The sequence below is a fragment of the Melospiza melodia genome, chromosome 31 (assembly GCF_035770615.1).
Source record: "Melospiza melodia melodia isolate bMelMel2 chromosome 31, bMelMel2.pri, whole genome shotgun sequence".
Classification (NCBI taxonomy): domain Eukaryota; kingdom Metazoa; phylum Chordata; class Aves; order Passeriformes; family Passerellidae; genus Melospiza; species Melospiza melodia.
In genome coordinates this window covers 155,180-180,276 of record NC_086224.1, presented here as the reverse complement: position 1 = coordinate 180,276, position 25,097 = coordinate 155,180, and the positions used below count along the sequence as shown (strand labels likewise).

General features: G+C 67.2%; 2 protein-coding genes across 11 annotated transcripts; one reads left to right on the top strand and one right to left on the bottom strand.

The window, feature by feature from the left end:
- The first annotated feature begins 1,388 nt into the window (after positions 1–1,388).
- On the top strand, positions 1,389–10,653 carry MAP3K12 (mitogen-activated protein kinase kinase kinase 12). Of its 2 annotated transcripts, XM_063179337.1 has the most exons (14): positions 1,389–1,445; positions 2,608–2,939; positions 3,321–3,504; positions 4,095–4,286; positions 4,763–4,921; positions 5,887–6,045; positions 6,252–6,360; positions 6,829–6,938; positions 7,229–7,345; positions 7,697–7,834; positions 8,314–8,752; positions 8,954–9,024; positions 9,107–9,359; positions 10,476–10,653. In XM_063179337.1, the coding sequence occupies exons 2-14, from the start codon at positions 2,612–2,614 to the stop codon at positions 10,566–10,568; spliced, it is 2,352 nt and encodes a 783-aa protein (XP_063035407.1). In that variant the 5' UTR covers positions 1,389–1,445; positions 2,608–2,611; the 3' UTR covers positions 10,569–10,653. The 2 variants fall into 2 exon arrangements, with proteins under 2 accessions (XP_063035407.1, XP_063035406.1); XM_063179336.1 differs by lacking the exon at positions 1,389–1,445 and having other exon boundaries at positions 2,516–2,939.
- Positions 10,654–11,105: 452 nt separating this feature from the next.
- PCBP2 (poly(rC) binding protein 2) lies at positions 11,106–24,911 on the bottom strand. Of its 9 annotated transcripts, none has more exons than XM_063179344.1 (16): positions 24,836–24,911; positions 22,708–22,825; positions 22,337–22,360; positions 22,191–22,223; positions 21,763–21,879; positions 20,427–20,558; positions 19,734–19,862; positions 19,265–19,339; positions 17,883–17,969; positions 17,643–17,708; positions 16,763–16,804; positions 15,718–15,790; positions 15,248–15,286; positions 14,350–14,402; positions 13,634–13,803; positions 11,106–11,670 (listed from the first exon to the last, which is right to left on the bottom strand). In XM_063179344.1, exons 2-16 carry the CDS (start codon positions 22,774–22,776, stop codon positions 11,634–11,636), a joined length of 1,146 nt encoding a protein of 381 aa, XP_063035414.1. In that variant the 5' UTR covers positions 22,777–22,825; positions 24,836–24,911; the 3' UTR covers positions 11,106–11,633. The 9 variants fall into 9 exon arrangements, with proteins under 9 accessions (XP_063035414.1, XP_063035415.1, XP_063035416.1 ...); XM_063179338.1 differs by lacking the exon at positions 11,106–11,670 and adding an exon at positions 12,301–12,948; XM_063179345.1 differs by lacking the exon at positions 17,643–17,708 and having other exon boundaries at positions 24,836–24,901.
- Positions 24,912–25,097: the final 186 nt, after the last annotated feature.

Sequence of the window (25,097 nt, the reverse complement as noted above, 5' to 3'; positions counted from 1 at the left end):
CTACGCTTCCCATAACCCCCCGCGCCAAGGGGAGGGCGGGAGCGCGGAGGAGGCGGGAAGCGGGGTCACGTGGTGCTGGAGGGGCGGGAAGGGGGCCGTGCCTCAGTTTCCCCCGAGAGGGGTCAGGGGACAATGGGGACAGTGGAGACAGTGGGGGATAATGGGGACAGTGAGGGACAGTGGGGAATAATGGGGGTTAATGGGGACAATGGGGGCGGTGGGGACTGTGGGGACAATGGGGACTGTGCGAACAGTGGAGACAGGGGAATAATGTGGGTAATGGGGGAGAATGGGGACAGTGGGGACAGTGCGTAGATGGGGGACAATGGGGACAGTGCGAACAGTGGAGACAGTGGGGGATAATGGGGACAATGAGGACCATGGGGGACAGTTGGGACATGGGGACAGTGGGACATGGGGACAGCGGGGACAGTGGGGCAGAGGTGGCACGGGTCAGAGTGGGAGCGCTGAGATCACACCGGGAGCGCTGGGGATGGAGGGACACCGTACTGGGAGCACTGGGCTGGCACTGGGAGCACTGGGACACCGTACTGGGAGCACTGGGCTGGCACTGGGAGCACTGGGACACCGTACTGGGAGCACTGGGCTGGCCCCGGTGCCCCGTGCGCTGCTGCGCCCGGTGCTGGTGTCGGTACCGGCGGGGTCACGGCGGCACCGGCAGGGCCGGGGCTGGAGTCCCGGTGCTGACGCCGGGAGGTGCCGGTGCCGGTGCCGGTGCAGGCCCGGGAGCGATGCCGGTGTCAGAGCGCAGGTCCCGCTCAGTATCTCGGCCCAGTTCGGTATCCGGGTCCCGGTGCGGTATCCGGGCCCGGTGCCAGTCTCTATCCGGGTCCCGGTTCGGTATCGAGGTCCCGGTTCGGTGTCCGGGTCCCGGTGCGTTATCCGGGTCCCGGTGCGGTATCGGGGTCCCGGTTCGGTATCGGGGTCCCGGTTCGGTGTCCGGGTCCCGGTGCGTTATCCGGGTCCCGGTGCGGTATCGGGGTCCCGGTTCGGTATCGGGGTCCCGGTGCGGTGTCCGGGTTCCGGTGCGGTATCGGGGTCCCGGTGCGTTATCCGGGTTCCGGTGCGGTATCGGGGTCCCGGTGCCGGTCTCTCCGCTGCGGCGGTTCCCGGGGCGGTACCGGGGTTCCGTTGCGGTCCCGGCCGGGTCCCGGTGCAGCACCGCGGTGCCGGGGCGCAGCCGGGGGGGCTCCCGGTGCCCGTGCCGGTCTCTCCGGTGCGCGGGGCGGGGCCGGGGCGGGGCCGTTCCCGTCGGGCGGGGCCGTTCTCGCCGCTCGCCCCGACCGCGGCCCCGGCCCCGGTACCGGCCCCGCCCGCCGGGCCCAGCCCCGCAGCACGGGCAGCGCCGGGCCCCCCCGGCCCCGGGACCCGCCGGGACCCCCCGGCAGCAGCGGCGCCCCCGGGCAGGGCCCGGAGCCCCCCAGGTACCGGGATGGGGAGGGGGCAGGGCCGGGATGCGCGGGATGGGGAGGGGGCGGCGGCGCCGGGGGGGCGCGGGGGGGGCTCGGGACCCCCCCATCAATCACCGGGACCCCCCCAGGCCCGGGGGGCCGCGCCCTCCCCTCCCCCCTGGGCGCGGGGGGGCCGGGGGGACCGGGGGGGGGGGGAGGGGATGCGCGCGGCCTCTTGCACGCGCGTGACCCCCCCTTGCACGCGCGCGTGCACGCGCCTGACCCCCCCCCCCATTCCCATCCCCCCCCGGCCGTGCGCGCGCTCGTGACCCCTTGCACGCGCGCGTGCAAACGGCGGAGGTGCGTGTGCGCGCGCCCGCCGGGCCCTGCGCGTGCCCGCGGGTTCCCCCGGAGCGCGCAACCCCCCTGTGCACGCGCGTGCCCCCCCAGCCCCCCCTGCCCCTGTCACCCCCCCCATGTCGCGACAGGGCGCCATGTCCCGACACGACGCGCCGGCGGGGGCGCTGTTCCGCCCCCGCTCCCTCCTCCCGCGCTGCGCTGTCGCGACACGGGCCCGGCGCTGTCGCCTGTCGCCAGTGCCGCCCCCCCCGCTCTGTCCCGGCCCCCCCCGGGTCGCGCCCCCCGCTCCTGCCTCAGTTTCCCCGGGGGTGGGAGGGGGGAGGCCCCATCCCTTACCGGGATGACGTCACCGTGTGACGTGATGTCACCGCGGGGGGACACGCGCGACACCTGGAGGGGCGGGAGGCGCCCCCTCCCCCGCGGGTCCCTCGGGGTGACGCTCGGCCCCTCCCCCGCCCCAACCCCCCAATTCCAGTGATGACATCATCGCCGGCCGCGCTGTTGCCATGGCGATCGTCCCCCCCCCCCGCCTCCCGGGGACCCCTCGTGCCTCAGTTTACCCCGAGCGTGCCCGGGGGTGGCCCGGCGGGAGGGGCGGTGGGGGGGGCAGAGGGGTCACACGCGTGTTTGGGGGTCCCGCGGGCACGGGGGGGTCACACACGCGTGTGGGGTCACCGCCAGTTCCGGGGGTGCCCAGGGCCCCGCTGCCCGCTCGCCCCAGTTCTGGGGGTGCCCCGCTGCCCCCTCACCCCAGCCCCATGGCCTGCCTGCCCCGTCCCCGCTGCCCCCTCACCCCGATTTGGGGGTCTCCATCCCCGCTGCCCCTCGCCCCCAGCCCCATGGCCTGCCTGCACGAGACCCGCACCCCGTCGCCGTCGCTGGCGCTGCCGTCGGACGGGACCCCCGAGCAGGAGCTGACCCCCACGCAGTGCGTGCTGCGGGATGTGCTGCCGGCGCCCAGCGCGCCCCCCGAGGCCTGGCCCCGCCGCGGGGGCGCCCGGGGCCCCGAGCTCGGCCCCGAGGCCGCGGGGCCGCTGGCGGCCGACGCCGCCCACCTGCGCTGCCAGGCCGGGGGCGGCTTCCTCGAGGGGCTCTTCGGCTGCCTCAAGCCCGTGTGGACCATGATCGGCAAAGCGTACGCGGCCGAGCACAAGCACCCGCCCGAGGGTGAGCGCCGGGGCACCGGGGGCACCGGGGGCACCGGGAGAAAGGGGTAAACGGGTAAAGAATGGGGGAAAGGGGTAAACGGGGGTGAGGGGGCAAAGGAGCTTCAAAGCAGGGTCCAAGGGCGTAAAGGCGGGGTGTGAGGAGAAAAGAGGGGGTGAAGGGCAAAACCAGGGGTGTGGGGGGCAAAGGAGGGGTGTGGGTGTGGGGGTGCCCGGGCTGGGGGTACCGGGGGGCTCTGGGTGCCATGGTGGGGGTGCCATGTGCAGAGCTGTGGGTGCCATGTGTGGGGGTTCCAGGGGGCTGTGGGTGCCATGTGCTGAGCCGTGGGTGCCATGGTGGGGGTCCTGCTGAGCCGTGGGTGCCCGCCCCCCGTGCCCGCAGACCCCTGGGAGGTGCCGTTCGAGGAGATCCTGGACCTGCAGTGGGTGGGCAGCGGCGCGCAGGGCGCCGTGTTCCTGGGCCGCTTCCACGGCGAGGAGGTGGCCGTGAAGAAGGTGCGGGACCTCAAGGAGACCGACATCAAACACCTGCGCAAGCTCAAGCACCCCAACATCATCACCTTCAAGTGAGAGGGGCTGCTGGCACCGCGGCACGGGGACAGCATGGGCACGGGGACACTGCGGGCACGGGGACAGCACGGGAAGGGACAGCACGGACAGGGGGACACTGCAGGAATGGGACATGGGCATGGCATGGGCATGGCATGGGCATGGAATGGACGTGGCATGGACAGGGCATGGGCACAGCATGGGCACTGCATGGACATGGAATGGGCGCAGCATGGATATGGCGTGGACATGGAATGGGCACGGCATGGACATGGAACGGGCATGGAATGGACATGGCATGGACATGGAATGCACATGGCATGGACACAGCATACACATGGCATGGACACAGCATGGACACAATGGGCACAGCATGGACATGGAATGGACATGGAATGCACATGGAATGGACGCGGCATGGACATGGAACGCACATGGCACAGGCATGGCATGCACATGGAATGGGCACGGCGTGGACACGGTGCCCAGCATGGGCACGGCCACAGAGGTCACGGCCACCGCGGCCCGGGGCACCGTGCTGGGTGTCCCCTGTGGCCCCGGTGGCCCCGGTGGCCCCGCGGGCGCTGAGGCGGCGCTGTGCCCGCAGGGGCGTGTGCACCCAGGCCCCCTGCTACTGCATCATCATGGAGTTCTGCGCCCAGGGCCAGCTCTACGAGGTGCTGCGCGCCGGCCGCAAGGTCACGCCCTCGCTGCTGGTCGACTGGTCCATGGGCATCGCCGGCGGCATGAACTACCTGCACCTGCACAAGATCATCCACCGTGACCTCAAATCGCCCAAGTGAGCCGGGGACAGGGAAAGGGGCACCGGGGACCCCCGGGCGTGGGGCCGTGCGTGGGGTGGGTGCACGGCACAGCGGTGCTGGCACGGGACAGACCCGTGCCCGTGGTGGAGCAGTGTCCATGCTGGCATTGTGCCCACGGTAGTGCCATGTCCGTTGTGGAATCACATCCATGCTGGTGCCACGTCCACGGCGGCATTGTTCCATCTGATTGGTTTCCCACGCTAGCGCCGTGTCCGTGTGGGTGCTGTCCCGTTCTGTGTCTGTGTCAGTGCTGTGCCCTGTCCATGTCACCGCTGTCCCTGCCCATGCTGGCTGTCCCCTGTCCCTGCCTGCCATCCCCTGCCCTGCCCGGCCCCGCCGTGCCGTGACCCGCTGGTGCCCGCAGCAGTTGCATGCCCGCGGCGGTGCCGTGCCCGTGCCGTTGGCGTGTCGTTGGCGTGTCATTGGCGTGGCGCTGAGCGCGTGTCCCCAGCATGCTCATCACCTACGACGACGTGGTGAAGATCTCGGACTTCGGCACCTCCAAGGAGCTCATTGACAAGAGCACCAAGATGTCCTTCGCCGGCACCGTGGCCTGGATGGCCCCCGAGGTCATCCGCAACGAGCCCGTCTCCGAGAAGGTGGACATCTGGTGAGGCCACGGGGACACTGGGGACACTGAGGGACACCGGGGACACTGGGGGACACTGGGGACACTGGGGACACTGAGGGACACCGGGGACACTGAGGGACACCGGGGACACTGGGGGACACTGGGGACACTGGGGACACTGGGGACACTGAGGGACACTGGGGACACTGGGGGACACTGGGGACACTGGGGACACTGAGGGACACTGAGGGACACTGAGGGACACTGGGGACACTGGGGACACTGGGGGACACTGAGGCACTAGGGACACTGAGGGACACTGAGGGACACTGGGGACACTGAGGGACACTGAGGGACACTGGGGACACTGAGGGACACTGGGGGACACTGAGGGACACTGGGGACACTGAGGGACACTGAGGCACTAGGGACACTGAGGGACACTGAGGGACACTGGGGACACTGAGGGACACTGAGGCACTAGGGACACTGAGGGACACTGAGGGACACTGGGGACACTGAGGGACACTGAGGGACACTGGGGACACTGAGGGACACTGGGGGACACTGAGGGACACTGGGGACACTGAGGGACACTGAGGCACTAGGGACACTGAGGGACACTGAGGGACACTGAGGGACACTGAGGCACACCGGGGACACTGAGGCACACTGGGGACACTGAGGCACACCGGGGACACTGAGGGACACTGAGGCACACCGGGGACACTGGGGACACTGAGGGACACTGAGGGACACTGGGGACACTGAGGCACACTGGGGACACTGAGGGACACTGAGGCACACCGGGGACACTGGGGACACTGAGGGACACCGGGGACATGGGGGGGCAGAGACTGGGACACGGGACAATGGGAGTGACGTGGCAGGGCCAGGGGACATCAGGGACTGCAGGAGTGGGGACTCTGGGGTCACCAGAGGGGGAAGAGGTGAGGGGACAGCAGGAGGCCTGCGTGGGTGACGGGGCCCGCGGGTGCCCACAGGTCCTTCGGGGTGGTGCTGTGGGAGCTGCTGACGGGCGAGATCCCCTACAAGGACGTGGACTCGTCGGCCATCATCTGGGGCGTGGGCAGCAACAGCCTGCACCTGCCCGTGCCCTCCAGCTGCCCCGACGGCTTCAAGGTGCTGCTGCGCCAGTGCTGGTGAGTGCCCGCGGGGCCACCCCGAGGGACACCCTGGGCACCTCTGTGGGCACCCGTGCCACGGGGGACCCCGCCACAGACAGGGTGGGCAGGGCAGGGGGGGACCCCTGTGCGCCCTTCTCTGCCCCTGGTCCCCAAAACCTTCAGCACCCCCAGAACCCCCCCGAGACCCCCCAGCCCCCCTGAGCGCCGTGTCCTCCCCCCAGGAACAGCAAACCCCGGAACCGCCCGTCCTTCCGCCAGATCCTGCTGCACCTCGACATCGCCTCGGCCGACGTCCTCTCCACCCCGCAGGAGACCTACTTCAAATCCCAGGTACCGACCCCGGCAGCATGGACCCCCTTCCTCCGGCTGGGCAGGGCCTGCAGTGCCCGCAGTGCCCGCCGCCCTGGATGCGCGGGGTGACCGGAGCCCGGTGTGGCCGGAGCCTGGGGTGGCCAGAGCCCAGTGTGGCCGGAGCCCGGTGTGGCCGGAGCCCGGTGTGGCCGGAGCCTGGTGTGGCTGCAGCCCGGTGTGGCCGGAGCCCGGTGTGGCTGCAGCCCGGTGTGGCCGGAGCCCGGTGTGGCCGGAGCCCGGTGTGGCCGGAGCCCGGTGTGGCTGCAGCCCGGTGTGGCCGGAGCCTGGTGTGGCCGGAGCCTGGGGTGGCCAGAGCCCGGTGTGGCCGGAGCCCGGTGTGGCCAGAGCCCGGTGTGGCCGGAGCCCAGGGTGGCCGGAGCCCAGTGGTGACCAGAGCCCGGTGTGGCCGGAGCCCGGTGTCACGGCGGCGCTGTCCCTGTGCCGCAGGCCGAGTGGCGGGAGGAGGTGAAGCTGCACTTCGAGAAGATCAAGTCGGAGGGGACGTGTCTGCACCGGCTGGAGGAGGAGCTGATCAACCGCCGGCGCGAGGAGCTGCGGTGGGGCCGTGCTGGGAGCGCTGGGAGGGGACCGGGGGGCAGCAGGGGCTGGCGGGGCACAGGGAGGGCGCTGGGCCGCTGTCCCTGCCCCTGCTGTCCCTGCCCCTGCTGTCCCTGTCCCTGCTGTCCCGTTAGCTCGCTGTCCCTGTCCCTGCTGTCCCTGCCCCTGCTGTCCCTGCCCCTGCTGTCCCTGTCCCTGCTGTCCCGTTAGCTCGCTATCCCTGTCCCTGCTGTCCCTGTCCCTGCTGTCCCTGTCCCCCGCGCGGTGCTGACGCCACGCGTGTCCCCAGGCACGCTCTGGACATCCGGGAGCACTACGAGCGGAAACTGGAGCGCGCCAACAACCTGTACATGGAGCTGAGCGCCCTCATGCTGCAGCTGGAGCTCAAGGAGAAGGAGCTGCTCAGGTGGGTGGGCAGCGCCCGAACAGCGCCCCCAAACACCTGCCCCCACAGATAACACCCCCAAACAGAAACTCCCCTAAATAACAGCCCCAAACTTCACTCCTCCCAAAGAACACCCCCAAACAGAATCCCTGAAATGACACCCCCAATCATAACCCTCCACAAATGACACCCCCCAACAGCACCCTCAGCACCCTCTGTGCCCATCCCATGGTCACTCCCTGCCCATGGCCAGCGCTTTGTCCCCCCCATGGCGATCCCTGACCCCGTGGCCGCTCCCCCCCGGCCGTGGCCGCCCCCCGGGCCCCGCTTGCCCCGGGCAGGGGCGCGGGTGCCCACGCGTGGCCCGTGCAGGCGGGAGCAGGCGCTGGAGAAGCGCTACCCCGGGCTCTTCAAGCCGCGGGTGCCGCGGGGGCTCCTGCACGGCAACGCCGTCGAGACCCTCATCAAGAAGCGAAACGTCCCCCAGAAGCTCTCGCCCCACGGCAAGCGGTGAGCGGGGGCGGGGGTCCCTCGGGGGGCACCTTGGGGCGTTTGGGGCGGGGGGAGATGGGGGTAAATGGGGGTGCCGGGGATTTGGGTTGGGGGGCACGGATGTGTGGGTCCAGCAGGTGGGGGGAGGTCTGGGGACCTGGCTGTGGGGTCGTTGAGGGGACTGGGAGGACGGCGTTCTTTGGGGTGGGGGTGTCTGGGCTCTTTGGGGAGGGGGGAGATGCTCTGGGTGTGCAGATGTTGGGAAATCTGGATTTGGGGTCTTTTAGGGGACTGGGGGTGTCTGGGTTCTTGAGGGGAGAAATGCTCCGGGTGTGCATTTGGGACCTGGGAGTGGGGGCCGGGGTCCTTCGGGGGAGCTCCGGTCCTGCAGGCCCGGTGTCCCGGGGAGGGAGGGGGGCTCTGCGGGGCCGCGGCTGTCCCGGGGCGGCGGTGCTGGATCCCCTCCCACAGCCTCGCCCCTGTCCCTCCCGTGCCAGCCCCGACATCCTGAAGCCGGAGGTGCTGCTGCCCAAGCTGGACGCGGCCATGGCGCAGGTGGCGCTGCCGGGGTGTCCCAAGGGCCCCCCGTCCCCCGGGCGCAGCCGCCGCGCCAAGGGCCGCCACCGCAAGGCGGGGCCGCGGGGGGGCTGCGCGGAGCCGGGGCCCGAGGCCGGGACCCCGCGGGGCGCCCCCGCCGCCGCCGCCAGCCCCGACATCCTCGGGGGCACCCTGGAGGCCGCGGGCGCGCCGCCGGCCGCCGAGCCCGACGCGGGGCCCGAGGGCGCCTCGGGCAGCCAGGGGTCGCCCCCGGCGCAGCCCCCCACGCCCGGGGAGCCCGAGCGGGAGAGCGGCGCCGGCCGGGGGGGCCGAGGCGCGGCCGGGACGCACCTGACCCCCGCGGCCCTGCTGTACCGGGCGGCCGTCACCCGCGGGCAGGTGAGACCCCCGACCCCGCGGCCCTTTTGGGGGGGGGGGGAGGAGACCCCAGGGCCGTCCCAAAGCGGGAGGGGGGATGGATCCTTGGGGGAGGGGGCGTCAGCACTGCCGGGTCCCTGGCGGGGTGGGGGCGGGTCAGCACTGGGGGTCCTTCCCGAGGGGCCTCAGGAGGAGCCCAGGACCCCCTCCCTGCGCCCCCAGAAACGGGGGGTCTCGTCGGAGGAAGAGGAGGGCGAGGTGGACAGCGAGGTGGAGCTGCCGCTGCGGCAGAGGTGGGTGCGACCCCCGCCCGGGCACACGGGCAGCGCTGCGGGGGCTGGAGCCCCCCGCGCTCACCGCCCGCCCCCTGCCCAGGTGGCCCCCGGGGATGAGCAAGCGCCAGTCGCTGTCCACCTTCAGCTCGGAGAACTTCTCGGACGGCGACGGCGACGAGGGCCACACGAGCGAGCCGTCGCACAGCGCCACGCCCGACGTGGGCAGCACCAACACGGACGAGCGCCCCGATGACCGCTCCGAGGATCTGCTGTCCCAGGGCTCCGAGATCCCGCTGGACGCGGCCCCGCCCGACGGGCCCGGCCGCCGGCACGGGGGGCTCAGCCCCACCAAGGTGAGACCCCCACCCAGGGGCGGGCACCGGGGAGTGGGGGCCCCCCGAGCCCCCCAGATGGGGTTGGCGAAGGGAAGGGGCTCCACAGGGCCCCCAGGAATGGACCCTATGGGGTGGGGGGGCAAAGGGAAGGAGGTCCCTTTCCCACAGGAATGATCCCCATGGGGTGGGGGTCCCCTGAGCCCCCCAGATGGGTTTGGCAAGGGGAAGAGGATCCACAGGGCCCCAGGAATGGTGCCCATGGGGTGGGGGTCCCCAAACCCCCACAGTGGGGTGGCAAAGGGAAGGAGGTCCCTGTTCACCCCAGAATGGCCCCCGTGGGGTGGGATTGGCAAAGGGAAGGGGGTCTGTAGGGCCTCCCAGCAATGGCCCCCGTGGGGTGGGTGGGGGTCCCATCCCCAGGCATGGCCCCCGTGGGGTGGGTTGGGGGTCCCTGTCCCCAGGCGTGGCCCCCGTGGGGTGGGTGGGGGTCCCATCCCCAGGCATGGCCCCCATGGGGTGGGTGGGGGTCCCTATCCCCAGGCATGGCCCCCATGGGGTGGGTGGGGGTCCCATCCCCAGGAATGGCCCCCGTGGGGTGGGGTTGGCGGTCCCTGTCCCCAGGCGTGGCCCCAGTGGGGTGGGTGGGGGTCCCTATCCCCAGGAATGGCCCCCATGGGGTGGGTGGGGGTCCCTGTCCCCAGGCGTGGCCCCCGCGGGGTGGGTGGGGGTCCCATCCCCAGGAATGGCCCCCGTGGGGTGGGTTGGGGGTCCCTGTCCCCAGGCGTGGCCCCCGTGGGGTGGGTGGGGGTCCCTATCCCCAGGCATGGCCCCCATGGGGTGGGTGGGGGTCCCATCCCCAGGAGTGGCCCCCGTGGGGTGGGGTTGGCGGTCCCTGTCCCCAGGCGTGGCCCCCGCGGGGTGGGTGGGGGTCCCTGTCCCCAGGAATGGCCCCCATGGGGTGGGTGGGGGTCCCTGTCCCCAGGCGTGGCCCCCGCGGGGTGGGTTGGGGGTCCCTGTCCCCAGGCGTGGCCCCCGCGGGGTGGGTTGGGGGTCCCTGTCCCCAGGCGTGGCCCCCGCGGGGTGGGTGGGGGTCCCTGTCCCCATCCCCAGGCCGTCGCACTGCCGTGTCCCCAGGTCTCCGAGGACTCGGACTGCGACAGCGCGGAGCTCGATCACTCAGGCAGCGGCGAGGGGCCCCCCCGGCCCACCGCCCCCCCGGGCCTGTGACCTGCGTGCCCCCACAGCCCCCCCTGCACTCCCCCTCCTCACTTGTACAGCCCCAAATATTTATATAAATATCTATCGCTCTCTACTGCGGCTGCTGCCTTGGGGGAACGGGGCAGGGGGGTCCTGGAGCCCCCGTCTGTGCAGGCCCTACTGGAGCTGCCCCAGTTCAGACTGGGGAAAATGGGGAGGGGGGTTTGTCACTCCTGGAGGTGCCAGGGGACTTGGGGGGAAGAGCAGAGAGGGAACAGAACCAACAGCAGGTTCCCATTTCAAACCAGTCTGGAGGGAAATGGGAAAGATCCCCCAAAAATTCATCTGGAGGGGCAGAGCTCCCTCGCCAGGACTGGTTCGCCCCAGTCCAGTGGGACTCCAAGACCCAACTGGGCCATACTGGGAGCACTGGGTTGGTCCTCCACCCTCGGGAAGGATCCCAAACACCAGCTGGGGTGGTTCGTCCCTCTCCAGAACCAAACTGGACCATACTGGGAGCACTGGGAAGAGCCAGGGGGATTTCAAATAAAGACTGAGACAGGCAGATCCATTAACCAAAATATCCTGCAGGTTCTATTCACAAGGAAAAGCTCCAGTCCATCTTTTTATTCAGTTTTTTTTTTTGAAAAATTTCCTGACGTTACAGAACTAAACTGAAATGTTTTTTTTTTTTGTTTTTGTTTTTTTTTTTGCTTTTTTTTCGTTTTTCTTCCACTCTTACATGTCATGACAAAAACAGAAACTTCATGAGCCGAAAAAACGGGGAAAGGAGGGGAGAAGGTGCCGGGGGGGTGGGGAGAGGAGAGAGAAAAGCTTTATAAAACTAAGATTTGGGGTTCAGCAATTTTAAGAGCTGAACGAAGGAATTAAAATGCTTTTAATTTGAGAAGGGGGAAAAAAAATTATAACCCCGAAAAACAGAACAAAAACGAAAAAACAAAAAAAATCGAAACAAACTGAACCTGGTGAGTGGCGCGAGGCTGGAGGAACCGAAAATGTACAAACTAGTTTAAAACCTGGGTCGGTGCTAAGGGGCCGCAGATGGATGGCGAGGCGGGGGGGTCCGGGGCCCCCCTAACTGCTGCCCATGCCCCCGGTCTCCGAGGAGAGCCTGCAACGAGAAAAGGGCGTCAGAGGGACCCCCCAGCGCCGAGACGGGGCGGGAGGGACGCCCTCGGGGGGCAGGAGGGGCCCCACGGGGACCCCCCTCGGGGGGGTTGCAGAAGCAGCCGGGGAAGGGAGGAGCCCCCCGCCCTGGAATGGTCTGGGGGTCTGGGCTGAGCGTGGTGGGCTCTGCTGCGAGGGCTGGGGAGGGGGAGATCCACGGGACCCCCCGGGCGGGGCAGGGAGGAGGCAGCACAGGAGGGGGTGCAGGGACCCCCGGGCGGGCGGGCGGGGGTGCAGGGGACACACAGACACTGCGCAGGGTCCCTGGGCCAGCAGGGACCCCCGGGGCAGCCCACCCCCCAGCCCTGCCGTGGGCTCGGCCCGCGCTGAGCTTTAATGGGGGCGTGGGTGGGGGTGGAGACCCCCGGGCGGGCAGAGGGGACCCCCGGGCCGGGCCCCGCTGCGGCACACATCTACCAGAGCAGATTCTCACCGTGGCAACTTTATTACAGGTACAGACAGTTAAGAGAGGACAGGTGAGGCCCCCAGGGCACCGGGGATGCAGTTCCCCCTCCCCAAAAAAATCACAGAGTCCCTTCCCTCCCTCCACCCCCTATCCCACCCCAAACCCCACAGCTGCACCCAAACTACTCAAAAAAGAAAAAATGGGAAAAGGAGGAGAAATGGAAAAAAAAAAAAAATTAAAAAATAACAAGCAACAACTGGAGGCAGGCAGAGAAGGAGTTGTGACCGCTCACAGGACAAGGGGACACAGTCTCTCGGCCGGCAAGAACAGCTCTGCTGCTGCCACAGCAGCGCGAGCTCGGTACAAAGGAAAACTAAAAAAACCCCAAAAAGAATTAAAAAAAAAAAAAAAAAAAGAAAAAAGAGGAAAAAACTGTTGTTCCAAGTCTCCTCTCCGGGGTCCTGGTGCTGCCACCCCCTGGAGCAGGCTCAGTACGGGGAAAACCTTTGCTTCTCGGCTTTGAGTTTGTTAGTGACACAGGGCACGGCGGGCGCCGCGGCGCCTTTGGCCGCAGACACGACATTTAGCGCCAGGAGAGGGACAGGTTTCATGCCAAGCAGACTGGAGACACAAGGGGCGGTCGGAAGAGGGTTGGGGAGGCTGGAGGGCGCGTCGGAGGCCCCCGCGGTGGCGAGCGAGGGGGTGGTGGTGGAGGAGGAAGAAGAAGAAGGGGTGGAGGGTTGAGAGAGGTTGATGCTGAGGTGGTCAGGGATCGTGACGGAGGCTGCCTGGGAGGAGGGTTTAGCGCTTTCTAAACTGTAACAGAGGAGAAAAGGAAAAACAACAACAAAAAAAAAGAAAAAAAAGAAAAATAAAAAAGGAAAAAAAAAAAAAACAAAACACGGGTGTGGGTGGGAGGGAAGGAACAGCACAAAATGCGAAAAAAAAGCACAGGACAAACAGCGAAAACGGCGCAGGAGCCGAGCTGGGGAGGAGGAGGAGGGAGGGAAGGAGGGAGGGAGGAAGGGAAGGCGCTGCCAGGCCTGGCCCAGCTGCACACGGGACCCCCACACCCCCCAGAGGATCCCCCAGGAAGGAGCCACAGTGCAGAGGAACCTCCAGCAGCAGCTGCTGCTGAGGGAGCAGGGACACAGCCCAGGGAGCCCCAAGCCCAACAGGCGGGAGATGCCACTGCCAGCTCCGGGCAGGGAGCAGGGACAGGGGACACCAACAGGACAGCCCAGAGCGGAGCAGGCGCTGCCAGCAGCACCAGCAGCTCTGGGACGGCGGCAGGGACAGGGCTGGGCAGCCCCTCCGGGCACCCCTGAGGGTGGCACAGCAGAGCCAGGCTCCCCCCAGCCCCTTCCTCACCCTGCAGCACCCCTGGGGGAGCGGGGAGGGGACAGCAGGCAGGGCAGGGGACAGGGAGGGAGAGGCGTTGCCCTCATGCGGGGCACGGGCAGGGAGGGAGGGAGGGCACGGCAAGAGCAGCGGGACTCACCTGACATTGATTAGATACTGGGCCAGGCTGATGCTCGCTGCAGATCCAGTTATGGTCACCTGCCTGTCAGTAGAGCCTTCCACGGGGTTGGCAATCTTGATCTGAGCCCCGGACATCTGGCGGATCTCGTTGATCTTGGCGCCCTGACGCCCGATGATGCAGCCAATCAGCTGGGGAGGGACAGCAAACCGGGTCAGCTCGGCCTCATCCTGCCCTGCCACCTCCGGGGGGACACTGGGCAAACTCCTGCCGGGAAAGGGCTGTCCCGGCCCCACAGGCCGCCCAGGGCAGGGGGGCACGACACCGTCCTTGGAGGTGTCCAAAAGGAATGGTGAGGATGTGGCCCCTGGGGACATCCCCTTGGGGACATGGGGACATGACCTTGGGGACACAGGTCAGTGGTGGGGGACAGCTGGACTGGGTGGCCTTGAAGGCCTCCTCCAACCTCGACAGCTCCAGGATTATGGGATTCCTGGGAATGGGGTGTGAGTTGGAAAAGAGGGAGTTAAGGGATTGAAAAAAGGCTTTTTTGCCTTGAAGATCACTGGAATGGGGACAAGGGACGTGGCGGCAGCCAGAGCAGCCTGAGGAGGGGGTTTGGGACGCAGCCACGAGCCCAGCACAGCCTCAAAGGCACGGACAGTGAGCCCAGGGCCCCTGAGAGGGGACAGAGCCTGGGGGCAGCCACCCCCCAGCGCAAGGCCCGGGATACTCACATCGTTTGGAATGGTGAGTTCATGGGAGGTGGTTTGGGCAGAGGCATCCAAACCTGCTCGGAGACAGAGAGAGGGGCCCAGGTGAGGCGGGGGCGGCCGGGGGGTGCAGCACCCCAAGTGCTGCCAGGGTCAGGTGCCTGGGAGGGCTCCGAGCCGGCGGGGGCACAGCAGGCTGGGAGGGCTCTGCAGCCCCCGCTGCTCCCCGGCCCTGCCTCCCTCCGGCACCCCAGGGCTCTCCCTGCGCCCCCTCCGTCACGGCGGGACAGCCCCAGAGCAGGGGCTGGCACCGGGGGGCTCCACCGGGCACTCGCCCCCACTCCCACTCCGGGCCCAGCTTCCAAAGGCCACAGCTCCCCTCATCCTCCTCCTCCTCCCTGCCGCCCTGCAGGGCTGTGCTAAGGCAGGCACTGGCTGGGAGGCTGCTCACACCCCTCACGGGGCTGAGCTCGTGTGCCTGGGGCGTTCTGAACACACTTTTCCAGCTCTCCCCCCTTCCCCAGCTCGCTCCCTGTCAGAGGGAGCAGCGGTGGTGGCCTCGAACCCTCACACCGGGGTTGTGGCAGGGGGACAACACCCAGGGCTCGACTCCTGGGGCAGCTCCAGCACCTCCTGGGCCAGGGGCTGCTCCCCTCTGTGTGGTTTTTGGGTGTGGGGGTCACAGCTCGGGGCCCACGGCTCGCTGGGACAGCCGAGCCTCCACCCAGTCCTGCTGCTCTCCACTATCCAGCTGTGCTCCAGGGCCCAGGCAGCTGAGCCAGGCTGCACCTCCAGCCCTTCTGGGCTCCCCTCAACCCCCTTTCCTTCCCCCCATCCGGGCAGCATCTATCAGGGAGAATGAGACCCCGGGCAGCATCAATACACAACAGAGTAACTACAGATGGTGTGTTTGGATCATTACCCCAATAGCCTTTCACCTCTGCAGAGCTGGAGTCAACGCCTGTTAAGATACAAGTCACAATGAGTTTGGCTGTCTCAAGTTTAGTTTAGAGCCCCAAATGGGTAATTTTGATTTTCATTTTTTTTTTTTTTTTTTTTAGGTGGCTTGGTTTTTTTCCAGCCATTTTAGCAAATCTGCAGTGAATTTGGTACAGCCAGCAGCGGCCTGCAGTGGGCCTGGAGCAGCCGGAGGGGAGAGAGCGGGTGCTGCGGGCACCAGGCAGGGAGGGAGGGAGGGCAGCAGCGTGGGTGGGCGGATGGACGGACGGACGGACAGAGCCCTGTCCCTGCGGCCCCAGACACGTCCCAAGAGCAGAGGTTACCTGGCCGGGCCCGGGCAGCGTTTGGGGTTAGGTTTGTGTGAGCTCGGCCCCACGCGGGGCTGGGCTGCGGCCGCGCGCGAACGCACACGGAGAGGAGGAGTTTCCATACCACTGAATCCAGTGTTGCCATGAGACATTGGAAAGTGTGACTGTTGCATTGCCAACTGGTGCAGCTTGGTCAGCTAAAGGAGGGACAGGGGAAGACAGGGAGAGGGAGAAAGAGAGAGAGAGAGAGAGGCTGGCGTTAGCCATTTCCCGGGGCCGGGGGCAGCACTCGCCGCGCGCACCCGCACGGACGCGGCCCCGCGCCCGCCCCGGCCCCTCCGGCCCGGCCCCTGCGGGCTGGGGGCTGTGCCCACCCCCCAGTGCAGCAAGGGCTGGAGCAGCGCAGGAACAGAAGCAGAGAGGAGCGGGAGGAGGGAGCAGGTGCCCGTGGCACGGCGGGGAGCGCAGGGCCCGGGCACGGAGCACGCTCGGCTCTGCCGCGCCAGCCCGGCCGCCGCGGAGCCCCCGACCCCCGCGCCAGACCCCCCTCGCTGCCCTACGGGTGCCAGGAGCAGAGAGCAGCCCCTACGGGATGAGGATGGGTGCCAGAGGATGGAGGTGTCCGACGGCGCCGGCCGCTGCCGGGATGGCCCCTCCGCTCCCGGGCTGGGCCGGGGCCAGCCCCCCTCCCCGACTGCCACCTGCGCCCGCCCGCCGGGCCAGCTGTCCCCTGCCCCGGGAGAGCCACCGCGGTGACACAGCCACCGTGTGCTGGCTGGGGGGGGCGTTCTCGTGCCAAATTGAGGGGGGGGCGGGGGGGCAAAGGAAAAGCCAGAGCTGGTGTGAAATGCCAAGCCAGGGAGAGGTGGGTTTGGAAAAAAAATATAATATAATATAATATAATATAAGGAGGAGGGAAGTGCCAGAGAGGAGTGGGGGAGGATCCAAGGAGAGATCTGACGCCGGATGGAGCTGGCTGCAGGAGGGCCAGCTGAGGGGGGTGAGTGTTTTTTTTTGGAGGGGGGGAGGTTCTGGGGAGCTCAGATCAGATCGAGTATTCAGCCCCAAGCTGAGCCAGCTCGAGTGGAGAAAGCACGGAGAAAATTTTTTGGAAGGTGGGGGAGGAAAAGGGTGGATTTCAAGACAAGAAGTTGTAAATAAAAACTTACATCTGGCTGTGGAATGGCATACTGTCCTTGAATGGTATAGGCCTACAAAAGGAGGAAAACAGTCCTATTAACAACCATCGGACAGCCACCCAGGGACAGACAGATTTCAACTAGCCAGGAAGTCAGAGAGCCAAGGTGGAGAGTTCTCCGGGGCGAGGGAAGTGGGGCAGGAGAGGCGGGGACGGATAAATGCTGTCACAAGCAGTTTCTAGGCTGGCGGTTACTCGAATTGGCCTGACGTGGCGGGTACGGGGAGGGGGTGGGCAGAATCGGTGCCGTCCCCCCCCCAAAAAAAAAGGTGGCAGACAAAAAATAAGGAAAAAAAAAAAAAAAAAAAAAAAGGAAAAAAATAAAAAACCAACAAGAGAACGGCTGGGATCTTGATGAAGATGTTATGGTGTGGTGAGTCCGACAATGCTGCTATCCCTGCGCCCCCGCGCAGGCAGGGAGGATCCAACGCCCCCGCCGGCCCTGCTGCTGCTCCTGGCCCCTCTCTGCCCCGGCCCGGCAGCTCCCCCGCCTCCCCTCCCATCCCCAAAAAAAAAGTTTTGCCCCGTTCCGAGTCCTCTCGTCACTCCACACGCCTAGGACAACGTCGCCGGGCAAGCTACAGGTCAGTGCTGGCGCTGGCTACCACTGCTCACACGGCCCAGTGCTCGGAGGGGAACGAGGCGAGGGCCTGACCTGCCACAACTCCGTGTCCCCAGGTTACAGGGGACAGCCACACACTGCAGACTCCTCCTGAAGCTACCCAGGAAGGGCGAGGCACTGGCTGGGGCCTGGCTGGCTAAGGTTCGGGGAGGTCTGGGGGGGCCGGGCAGGTGGGGGCGGGTGGGAGAGGAGGGGGAGAGGGGGGTACACAGCCTCACTTCCAGGTCACCGGAAGAACTGCAGCCCAGGCTGGAATTGGCCCAAGTTCGTTGCCATGCAGTGGCTGCCGGGTGGCCTGCGTGAGGAGAGGTTGGTGGGCTCAGAGTCCAGTTCCCAGTGGACAGGAGTCCACAGCACAAAAAGCCACCGTTGTCGGTTTTGGGGGACGGGGACAGGGATGCCACCCTTGTTGGCAGTCTCAGAGAGGCCAAGGATTGAACGGGCCGTGGAGACTGAACTCCCCTCTCACCTCCTGAGGTGGTCCCTCCAAGTCAGAGTTGAGGCACATGGATGGGGCGGTGTGGGGGTAGCTCGCACTGCCGCTGCTGTACCTGTCCTGTGGATAAATTAGAGGACTTCAGTCTCCAGGGCTGTCAATCCGAAACCTTTCGCTAACACCAAACTCAACATCCACATTAGCTCAGTGCTGATCGAGGGCTCGCCCTGCTCTACGCGTGACTCTGAGCTGCAGACAGAGAGCGCAAGGCCCACCGGGAGCGGGGCCCGGGGGCTGCTGCGGGCCTGGGCCGGGGCCGGGGGCGGAAAGAAGGAAGGAAGGGGAGAAGAGGGGCAAGGGGAGGGAAGAGATGCGTGGCTGTGGAAGCCTGCTCCTCACTGCTCTAACGGGGAAGGCGGCCGGCTCCCGCCCCGGTGGGCCTTGCGCTGCCCCGGGAGCAGAGCGGCGGGAGAAGCTGTCGGGGAGGCGGGAGGGGGGGCTGACCGGGTTCAGGTGGGGAGGAAGAGGCAGGGAGCGGGGCAGGGGCGGGGAGGAAGGGGACGGCGGCAGGTCCGTCCCCACGACAAGCGTGGCGGGGCTGGGAGGGGGCAGAGCAGAGTCAGGCCTGGCTCTCGGGGAGGCCGGCGGCAGCTACAGCCCTTCCCTGCCTACTGAGGCCCCCACTGACAAAGCCAGGCCCTGCCCACCCCGAGGGGCGTCCCTGGCAGCAGGAAGGCAGCGGATGCGTTGTCGCCATGGTCTCTCCGAGCGTTGGGGCAGCCCCGGGGGCGCAGGGTGGGAGCAGCTGACCCGCACCCGGGCCCATTACAGCGGGACAGGATCCCAAGGGACACCTGTCCCCCGTAAGGTGGCTCGGGGCAGGGCTCGGGCCACTGCCCAGCTCAGCGCAGGAGGGACTAAAGCCCAGTCACCTGGCACTACTCCTATCTGGCACCCTCCCCTCCTGAGAGACGAAGCCTTTGCGCACCCCAACCCTACCCACAGCACAGGCTGAGCCTTTGCACCCCGAGAACCAGTGGCAGAGAGCAGAGAACCGCCAGCCTCCGGGCCAGTCACCCACAGAGGTCACAGCGAGTCCTTGGAGCCAGCCCGAGGCAGGGGGCAGAGCCTGGGTTAGGCAGCTCGGCCCCGTTCAAACCCCCACTGCCGCCACCACGCTGCCAAACCGATTTTTTTTTTGGCTGGTAAATTCCAGGAGTGTTTTCCAGCACCCTCTCCTCCCAAATCAGCCGTTTGTTTTCCGTTCCCTGCTGCCGTCCCTCAGCAGGGGAGGGGCCGAGGGCACAGCGTGGGTGACGGGCACGCGGAGCGGCCGGGGCGCGCTGGCAGCTCGCAACGACCCTGCCCGCCCTCCCTGCCCACCCCGCACCCCAGGAGCAGAGGAGAGGCCTTACCTGGCCGCCTGCAAAGATGACGGGAGAGCTGGATGGCTTGGGTCGGTACGGGATGGTGACACCCTTCGGGGGAGACTGTGACAGGCAGGGAGGACAGGTCAGACACCGAGGCCGCTGGCACCGACAGCCCCCTCCCCACAGCCCCGGGGTCCTGCTCTGCACTTCCAGCTGGCCCTCTGGTGAGCCAGGGCAGCGCGACTTGTTCCTCACCCTGGGCACAGGGCCGAGGGAGGACACCCAGCAGCACGGCAGGGCCGTGGGTGACACCATGAGCTGCTCTCGAGGCCCTGCTCGACCCTGGCTTTAAGCCGCTCCAAGCCTCACCTGGATGAGGCTGTAATCCCCAGCTATCCCTTTATCCCCCAGCAGCTCCTTTCTTGTCCCTCCTCAGCACTTCCACCCCTCCAAGGGCAGCGGGATCCCCTGCAGCACCCGAGTCCCCGGGCACGGGCCCAGGGAGGGGCCCTACCTCAAGCATGACGACGCAGATCTGTTTGACGCACTCGATGATGGACTGTGGGATCCCAGCGATGGTGATGGCTCGCTCAGTCGAGTTGGGCAGCATGTCCCCTGCCACCTGGACCTGTGCCCCCGTGCTCTGCCAAGTCGAGGGGTAAAAATAGCCCGTCAGACCCTGGGCAGGGCTGAGACCTCAGCGATGAACGCCGTGCATGGTTATACAGAGCCAAACCTGCCCCCCCAGCTCCTCCTGTCCCCCAAAATAAAGTCCTTTAATCCCAGCTGGATACAATTCGGTCACCAGGAGCCTGAGGCAGCAGAGGGGGACCTGGCCTCAGCCTGTCCCTGTAACCCAAGCCAAGCCAGTCTCCATGCCAGCAGAGTTAATCCAAGAGCACCCAGTGCTAAATGGCATGGCCAAGGGCAGTGCTGGCCCGGAGCCCATCTCCCTCTCCAAAATCTGGGAAAGGCTGGGGAGAGGGCAATCAAGAGCCATGGAAAGGGGGGAGCAGGAACCCAGGCTGTGAGAGACAGCAGCGGGCAGAGAAGGGTCTGGCCTGAGTCTCAGTGTGCCAAGCACTAAAATACAGGCAGCACCAAAACCTGCCAGTGATGCCACATCCCTAGGGCAGGGACAACACAGGGATTTGTCCTTGGGGCCACCTGAACCCCCTGTGGGTCCCCCGGGCTGGGCAGCACGCACCTCTCGGATCTCCTTGATCTTGCAGCCTCCTTTGCCAATGAGGGACCCGCACTGGCTGGCGGGCACCACGAGCCGGAGGGTGACCGGGGGCCGGCTGGCAGCTGTGCTGTTGGTCATGGAGCTGCTGATGTCCTGCGAGGAAGAGGAGGTGTTGAGGGCTCGGCCCCGCTGGGACGGCACGCGCTGGGGCCGTGCCCGGCACAGGGACAGGGAGGTGACGCTGGCACCGGTGGCCAAGGCCAAGGTGACCTCGGGGCTTTCCCAGGACTTCCTCAGCAGCCCAGAAAAAACACAGATGTATTTTGGGGAAGCAGCAGCCAAACTCTGCTGCCTCACTGGAAATGGGTTTAGGCACCGGCCCAGGCCGGGTGCCACCTCAGCCAAGCAGGAACCGGCGCTGGAGGGGGACGAGGACGGGGCAGGGGGGCTCGGGGACGCCGCGGCTCCAGGGTCAGTGCGGAGCCTCCCGCTGCACCAGGGATCAAGGCAGCAGCTCCGGGAAAAACAATCCCGGCGCCGATTACAGCGGTCATGTGCTGGCAGGGGGAGGGGAGGCACAAGGCCAGGGCTCAACTGACCTACTAAAAGCAAAGCTTCAGCTCCAAGGCCGGTGCCCAGAGCGCTGCAGAGCCCGTGGAGGACTCCGGCTCCCTGCATTCGGCACAAACAGCTCCAAGCCCTGCAGCCTTTAACACTGCAGTGAGGGCAGGGGGGTTTGGGTCAGAGCTGCCAGCACAGGCTTGTTTCTCCCTGAGTAGTGTCCCAAATCTAAAGGGCAATACAATTTGTACCCCCAGAGGCAGAGTGAGAGCCACAGAGCTCTGCCCCACAGCAGGTGAGGAGCACTCCCAACTCCTGCTACCTCCAATGCAGAAGTATCAACACCACAGCTCGGAGAGCAGGCTCTAACACCTGCAAGATCCAGGTTATGTAGCAGCAAAATCTCCCCTGGAAGTCACTGATTTACAGGACCAGGGACACGATGCAGCTCCTCCAGCCCCACACAGCTGCAGCCCCATTTCCTCCTTGGCAGGGCTGGGGGGAGTTGAGCCCTGGGGTGTGCTGGGGGGAAGTGACACCAGCACCAGCAGAGTCAGGGGGATTCCAAGCCCTGCTCTGCCCCACACTGTGGGCAGGAAGTCCCCGTGGGGCCCCAGCTCCAGCAGTGCCTGGACCTTGCCCCAGCACAGCACTGGACAAAGATCGGGGCCAGGCAGGGAGACGCCGGCTGCCCGTGCGGAACAGCGGCCCTGGGCCCCCGGGGCCTGTCCCGGGGTCAGCTCTGCCAGAGAGAAAGGACAACCAGAGCAGCGACTGCAGGGGGCCACGGACACACCTCTTCCAGTTTGTCAATGATCATCGCAAAAGCTTTGAAGATGGCGTTGGTGGGTCCCGCCAGGGTGATGATCCGCTCGGGGCAGTTCCCTTCCGAGATGTTGATGCGAGCTCCGCTCTGCAGGGAGGCAAACGCCACCTCAGTGCTCCGGGATTCCTGCGGATCCCCCGCCGGGGACAGAGCCCTCCCTCCTCCTCCTCCTCCTCCCCTCCCTCGGCTCGGGCAGCCATCTTCTCCTCCTCGGCTTCCTGCCGCGCCTGCCCACAGCTCCCGGCATTCCCCGCGCCATGCCGCCGCCGCGCTGCCTGCGGAGCCCGCGCCAGGCCCGCCATCCTGCCCCGCTCCCTGCCGTCCTGAGCCGGCTCCTCGCCATCCTGATCCTGCCCCGCTCCCCGCCATCCTGATCCTGCCCCGCTCCCCACACTCACCTCCTCACGCATCTTCTTCACGGACTCCCCTTTCTGTGAGGGAACAGAGAAGGGAGAGAGGCGTCAGCGCCGCGGTGGCAGGCAGGGAGGGAGGGGGACGGGGAGAAGGGGAAAGGGAGGGCTAGGGGAGTTTGTTCCTCACTTACCTTCCCAATGATGCTTCCCACCTCCTGGGATGGAAACAAAAGCACCGTTAGTCAGCATTTTAAAAACTCCTGGAGCCCCAAGCCTAAACTCAGCTCTTTTCACAGTCAAAACAAGCTCCGGAGCACTTGAGCTCTGCCCCTCAGATAACTGGGGTTTATCACAATTGTGCTGATCTTGTTCCCACCTTAACTCCCATCGAGACGTTCTGCTCCACCCCAATAATGATTTCCTTTGCTGGCTGCACCCCAGGATCTGCCCAGACACCAGCAGCACGTTCCTGGCCCCACAGCAGCTCCAGGAGACCCCACGGAAGCTCCCAGCCCACCCTGTGCCAGGCCAGGGCTCCAGGCAGGGGGCTGGGGACACGAACCTTGCCGTGCATGAGTAGCCGGATGGTGAGCGTGACATTGAGACCCCCTTCGATGACTCCGGTGTCCATGGTGGGCAGCGCGGGGTCGGCTCAGGCTGCGGCAGCGCTCGGGCCTCGGCTGGGGGGAGAGGGGCTGCGTCAGTGGGGGGCTGTTACCTGAGGGGCTCTGCCAATCCCCCCAGCCTGTCCAGGCAGGATTCCAGCCTCCCTGTGCTGCCTCAACCCTCAAATCGCCCCCTGAAGTGTTGGGATGATCCGTGGTGGTTTGGCTCCATTCCTATGAATGTTCAGTGCTGAACTGGCCCAATCCCACCTGGATCCAGCAACTCTTGGGGTCATGAGGGTGCTGCTCAGCCCCTGCCTCGTCCCAGCCCTACACCTTGCAGGGCCTTCTCTGAGGGACAGCTGAATACCTCAGGGGGACCCCCGGTAGCACTGGGGACACAAACGGTTCCTGGACACAACCAGGGATGCCGAGGGGGCACTGAGGACTAATCGTGGTCCCTACAGGTCCGGGGAAGCCACCACTCCCTGCGAGCCCCACGCTTTTCCCAGCCCAAGTCTTCCTGCAGCTGCCCGATGGGAGCGGGCACCCCAGTCGCGGAGGTTTTGCCCTCTGGGCAGCCGGGATTGTGGAGAAAATAAACGGCATCGGCGTTCCCGAGCCCGCGCGGGGCCCCTCGGAGCAGGTTCCGAGGCGATTCCCTCAGACCCAGATAAGGCCACATGAGCGCACGATCAGGTTTCAAACCACCTGAGTCGGCAGCGTTGCAAAACAGCCCGCCCGGCCTCAGCCGAGCTTTTCATAGGAATCCGGTAAATAAACTCCCATTTCGGCCCCCGCTTGTGCCCCATCAAAGTTTAACCACGGCCGAGGCAGGCCCGGGGCCGCGCTGCCTCGCTGGCACCGGAGGCTCTGCCGCGGCCTCCATGAGCCCGGTCCGGCCTCCCCCCGGCAACCAACCCGGTCCGGGGAGTGGAGCCCGGGATCGCAGCCCCGGCAGCGGGGCGAGGGCAGGACGGGCCCCGAGCCCGTCCCGGGGACAAAAGGGGCCGAGCGGCCCCGCCGGGGGTGAGGCGGGCCCGGGCCGGGCTCCCGGTGAGGCCCTTCCGCAGGGAAACTTCCCCGAGCTCGGCGCCGCGCCGGATCCCGCCGTCCCCGGGAGCTGAGTCCCAAAGCCGGGGCCGCGGTTCTGAAACGCGCCCGTCCCTGAGGCGGGGACGCGGCACCGGAGCCAGCTCAGCCCTGCGGGAGGGACGTGGGGGGGGAACCGGGCCGGGGGTCCCGGCTCCGAGCTGGGCCGGGGGGAGCGGAGCGGCTGTCCCGGAGCGACCCCGAGTCGCGATGGAGCCCCCGGAGGGGCCCGATCACAAGGCGGGTGAGGGGGATCCCGGGTCGGGAGGCACCGGCCCGGGGCTCCGAACCCACTCTAGACCGGGTATCACCGTTCGGCTCCGGGCAGGCCCGGGGGGAAGCTCCCGGATGCCCCGGGGGGGCGGCGGCCCCGCGCGGGCCCGTCCGTACGCCCTCTTCCCGCTCCGGCGGGGGGAAAACAACAGCGCGGGATGGCGGAAAAACCGGGCCCAGGCGGGAAAAGAAAAACTACTAGCATAGAACAAAAAAAAAAAAAAAAAAAAAAAAAAAAAAAAAAAAAAAAAAAAAAAAAAATCAAAAAATCAAACTCCAAAAAAGCGGAGTAGAAGAAAAAAAAAAAAAATCTCCCTACGCCCCTCGGGGCCCCCCCGCAGCCAGCCCGGGCGGGGGGCGGCGGCGCCATGTGACGCACGCGGCGCCCCGAACCCCCCCGGCCCGGTTGCGGCGGGGGTGGGAGCCGGGGGGGGCGGCGGGAGGCGGCAGCGGCGGCCCCCGAGCCCCCCGGGGCCGTTTGTGCCCCCGGCCGGCGGCGCGGGGCGCGCGGGCCGCACAGGCCGCACAGGCCGCGCAGGCCGCGGGCGCCGTGAGGGCGCGGCCGGCGGGGGGGCGGCGGGGGGGCCGCGCTGAGAGCCCGGCCCGGGGGGGATCGGACCCGGATGGCGGCCGGGGGGGGCGCGGGGGGCCCGCGGGGAGGGCCGGGGGGCGGCGGTGGGGGGGCGATGGGGGGGGGGGGGGGCAGGGGGTCGGGCCTACCTGTGTCGGCGCCGGTAACGGCGTTGGGCGAAGGGCGCTCCGGGCGGAGCGGGAGGAGGGAGGGCGGGAGGGAGGGGGGGGGAGGCGGGGAGGGAGCGCGGCGGGCGGGCGCGCGGGATGGCGGCGGCGGCGGCGCGGGCGCGGCTGCTCCGACTGCGGCGGCCGCGGGTCTGGGAGGGGGCGGCGGGCGCGGCCCGATTTACACCCGCCCCGACCCGGAAACGCACCGCGCGTGCGGGGCGGGACGGAGCGGCCGCCACCC